This window comes from Austrofundulus limnaeus, unplaced genomic scaffold (genome assembly GCF_001266775.1).
Source record: "Austrofundulus limnaeus strain Quisiro unplaced genomic scaffold, Austrofundulus_limnaeus-1.0 Scaffold26, whole genome shotgun sequence".
Lineage (NCBI taxonomy): Eukaryota > Metazoa > Chordata > Actinopteri > Cyprinodontiformes > Rivulidae > Austrofundulus > Austrofundulus limnaeus.
This window is the reverse complement of record NW_013952428.1, coordinates 247,134-251,700: the sequence shown is the minus strand read 5'-3', so window position 1 is coordinate 251,700 and position 4,567 is coordinate 247,134. Positions and strand designations below refer to the sequence as shown.

At 36.2% G+C, this 4,567-nt stretch overlaps 1 protein-coding gene across 1 annotated transcript in view; it reads left to right on the top strand.

The window, feature by feature from the left end:
* Positions 1-4,567, top strand: part of LOC106515064 (adaptor related protein complex 3 subunit beta 1) — a gene marked incomplete at its 3' end in the record, with an annotated part of 66,912 nt that overhangs the window by 27,083 nt on the left and 35,262 nt on the right. The window contains 1 exon segment of the mRNA XM_014004676.1: positions 4,313-4,408. Within this exon segment, the coding sequence (XP_013860130.1) occupies positions 4,313-4,408 (96 nt within the window).

Below are 4,567 nucleotides of genomic sequence, written 5' to 3'. Positions count from 1 at the left end.
GTTCTATTAAGGTTGAAAGTGTCAACTTTCCTGCCAGCCGTTCATTTTTATGTTGTAGTTCAGCCTCTGACCACTAGTTGGCAGCAGTGAGCCAGCCATTTAAAAACTAAAAGCTGCAAAATATAAATTTTCAAACTTATTTATTGTCAAATTTAGTCTAATAATTGAAAACATGGATGAAATAAGAAATATGAAACAAATAAAATAAAACAAAGCAGAACACAGTTAAATGTATCAAAAGTATGTCTATGTAGTATTAGAATTTTCTGAGACAATTAATTTTGGTTTTTCATTTTTTTCCCCTGTAAGAGGTTTTTATTTAATAGAATTTTTGGACAAAAAAAATCGCAATATATCGCCTTTCTTACAGTATCGCAATATATCGGGATATATCGTATCGTGACCCCTCTGTCATGATATGTATCGTATCGCCAAATTCTTGCTAATACACAGCCCTAAAATTGATATGTCTGTTACACTTGTCATCTGTCATACATTTTGAATATTTTTAATGTATTGTATGTGTTTTTAACAAGACCAGCTAATGGAAATCCTGAACAATAAACAATAAATAACAGCAAATAATCCTGTTTCTTTTGAATATTTTGAACTTCTGACAGGGAGAGATAAAGATCAACCACAGTTTGTTCCCTTTTTGTCGTCACTTCTGGTTTTACTGGCTGCACCAAATTCAAAACAAAACATGCCAGATATGTGAAAAAATAAGTCAAGGTCAGATTTCTTTAATATTAAAGTGTTTTTATCCAGTCTTTGTATTTGTAGGAAATGCATATCAGAAACACTAAATGCTTGAATTAATTAAATGCTAGGAAAATCTATGCAATGTAAAATGGATTATCTTAAATGCTATAAAGCTTCTTTCCCTGAAATAAATTAGTGTTGATTAAAAAGTGCATGCAAAATAAATATATTTTACAGTTTAACAACTGATCTGACCCCCGTTTAAACTTGTCAGGAAACGAGACAAATATTATCACAGGCCTTCCTGTGAGAAAACAAAAGGTGTGGAAGGCAGTACTTCAGATACGAAGGGATAAAGGCAGCACGACGGCTCAGTGGTTAGCACCGACGCCCCACAGCAAGAAGGTCCTGGGTTCGATCCCCGGTTCGGACCTGGGGTCTTTCTGTGCAGAGTTTGCATGTTCTCTCGTGCTTGTGTGGGTTTTCTCCGGGTACTCCGGTTTCCCCCACCCCTAAAAACATGTACAATAGGTTGCCTTCAGGCCCAGGCCGCCCTTGAAAAAGAGATCTGAGATCTCAACGGAACTTACCTGGTAAAATAACGGTAAATAAATAAAAAAAAATAAAGTTACAGTAGTTTCACCAGTTTTGAAAGGAACAGAAATAATCCACATTTTTTTCTTCTGTGCCTGAAATTACAGCAGGTTCAGTTAGTAGCTGGGGACCAAAGCTCAGTCAGAATACTGTATGTAGAATGCCATTTTTGGGTCACATTTAAGACTAAGGTATCAAATGTGTTTAGGCAGAGGTGTCAAGTATAGTACAATACTTTATCTGAAGTAGAGATTTTGATTATTTATACTTTACTGGAAGAGTTTTTTTCAGCCTGCTTTTTTTTTTTTACCTCTACTTACATTTTCATGCAATTATCTCTACTTTCTACTCCTTTTAAAAATGCAAAAGGTATTTCATTTTTATTTCAATTTGACTTGTTTTCGTTTCAGCTTTTCATCGTTAAAAAAACTATCCAGATTAATGGCACTTCCTGGATAGAGTGGATTTGACTGTGGTTGGATTGGAAATATAAATATGTACCATTCTGTACCCTTTTGGTTTTTATGTGTAAGAGCTGGCTTATAGGAATATAAGCCTTTTCCACATCTCTCATAAACAAGGTTATGAGGAAATTATTTACCAAGGAATTTCTTATTCTTCGTCAATATCTTGACTGTGCGAAGTGAAAAGGACACTCAATAAGTGGAACACTCAGATGAGTTCAATTTGATCCATAAACGATATGCGATCATTTATCTACATAAATTAAACAAATCATGAGTTAACAACTTAATTGTGGGTAATCGGTTAACTATAACAAGCTTTCAGAATTAATAAGATAAAAATCTGTGTCTAAATTCAATCAATATCAACTCAAATTACTTATAATAGAACAGTAAAACGTCAGTTCTGATGTTAAATACCAAACATTTACCTGCACATTACTTAGATTCTGGCAAGGCAAATAATACAACAAAAGGAGGAAAAAGTAGGGTTAGTAATTTTACTGCTTTTACTTTTTACCAAAATGTGAGTCATCCGGATCTGCGCATCTTTTCTTAACCCAGTTTCCGCCGGACACAATCACCAAAACACTTCAGACTTTTTACCTGCTGATGACTTCTTAAGACACCTTCTGAGTAGCAAGACTGGCCATCTCTGATCGGTCAGAAGACTTTGTCGGTCCGCTCACCTTTCATCGATAAAACACGTGTTATTTCTCGGGTATTCTTTATGCATCTGCCTCAGTCCTGGCCAGAAAATCGAGCTGAATCTGGTTTCTCCTTCAAAATAAAATCACCTTCACCATTGAAAGGGAAAAATAATTACCTGGAGGTTTGAAACCACAGAGGGAATTCACAGGTTTGTCGAATCCCTGGCTGTAAAGATCTACTCTTTGGCGCTTGAGTCAGACCTACAGCTCCTCAGCTGAAATCTCCCGAAGGAGAAAAACAGCCCTTCCTTGTTGAGTTAGGAAGTCAGAGTGTGTCTCTCAAAGCTGTCCGGGTTAGTAATAAGAGCGGACAACTTTGGTTCCGCCCTCAGGCTTAAAGATGAGTCAGAGAAAAGGAAAGATAAAGATTTCGCCAGGCACCAGTCAAGGTTACTTTGTATAGTTGGGCAAACAACTTGATAACCTCTTTAACTTCCTTCTGATAGACTCCTAATGAAATCACTGAAAAACATTTATGTTGATTGGCAGCAACATTTCTGTTCATAATCAACTCTAAACCACCCTGTTAGTTCAGACAAATGAAAGATTTTCTCAGGAAAAATCCACAATTATGTTACTGTGTTCACAGTAAAATAAAAACAGTGATTTGCATAAAAACAATGAAAACATTGTAATCAGATTCTCTGTGATTTTTTTTATACCATTATAAATTTTTAAGGCACAGTAAAAGAAAAGTTGTTCTACTTTTCCTGTGATAGGCATTATTTAACAAATGCATACATGCATACATACATACATACCTTCCAATAAACATGCATAGTTAAATGACAAATGAACCACGAACAAAGGAGATTGTTCTGTCCATTATCTGATTAAGAGAACTGAGTGGTTCTCTTCCACGGTTAGAATGACCTGTCATGGCCTAAGTCAAGTTCAGAGTGTAACAGAGTTCCTGTCTTCTTCTCAGGCCCGTCCGAGGCCTGCTTAGATGCAGAAAATCTTGTTTCCTCACCCGAGGTGACCCCTACATATGTGATCCATCACACCTTAATGACACAAAACAAGTCAGCTAGACATTTCCAGGTCTGGCCCAGCAGGACATTTCAGACATATATGGCCCAGTATGAAGTTGACCGTGGCTGATATGTAGCTGCAACAAACACAATAATTGCTATAACACAGTAAATTTAACAAAAATGGAGTAAAGTCTTTGTTTGATAGAAGCTGAGACTCATTCCCAGTATGGTTTTGTTTTATTTTATTTTAATTTATTGATGGGGACAGTGCACATCTGTCAACATCACTGCATTACACAACAACATAAATGCACCAGAATTAACTGCATTTCATCTAATGTCCCAGGCAAATAAAAAGTAAAACTTCAAAGTCATAAAACGTGCACAAAGCACATTGAACAAATCTTGCTTGATTGGATAATTGTTAGTGTCTCTGTCATTTCCTGGTAGTTTATTCCACAAATGTGTTCCTCTAATACCTGTCACCTTTCACCCAGACTCCTCCATGTTGCTCCGCTCTCACACAGCCCCCTCTAGTTTGTGTTCTGGTATTTATTCTGGTTTTATACTTCTGGATAAACGTTTTGTGGTGGGAGAGCAGGTCCATTTAAAACCTTAAAAACAAGACAATAGTGAACATGAAAGGGTTGTTTGTCTAAAATTAGGATTTTCTTTTTTGATTCTGATACCATCTCACACATTGTAAAAAATGTTTATAATATTCAGCATGATGTTTTTCAAAGTTTAACCAAAACTGATTTTGTGTGTACCCTCTAGAGCAGGTTTGTTGGACTATTGCTCATACACTAGTTGGGTTTCTTTTCCTGTTGTTTTATGGTTTTTCTGTTTATTTTTTTCATGGCAGCTGAAGAAACTTGTGTATGTGTACCTTGTGAGGTATGCAGAGGAGCAGCAGGACTTGGCTCTGCTTTCCATCAGCACTTTCCAACGGGCCCTGAAGGTAACATTTGTTGATGCGAGTGAATATTCTGTGTTTTCCTGTTTATACTTGTCTTCTGTAAGATTTTTGTAACCATTGCAATTACTGAGCCGACTTTTGGCTATTTTACCTATTCATGTATCAAAACCTCATTTTATACACACACACACATATATATAT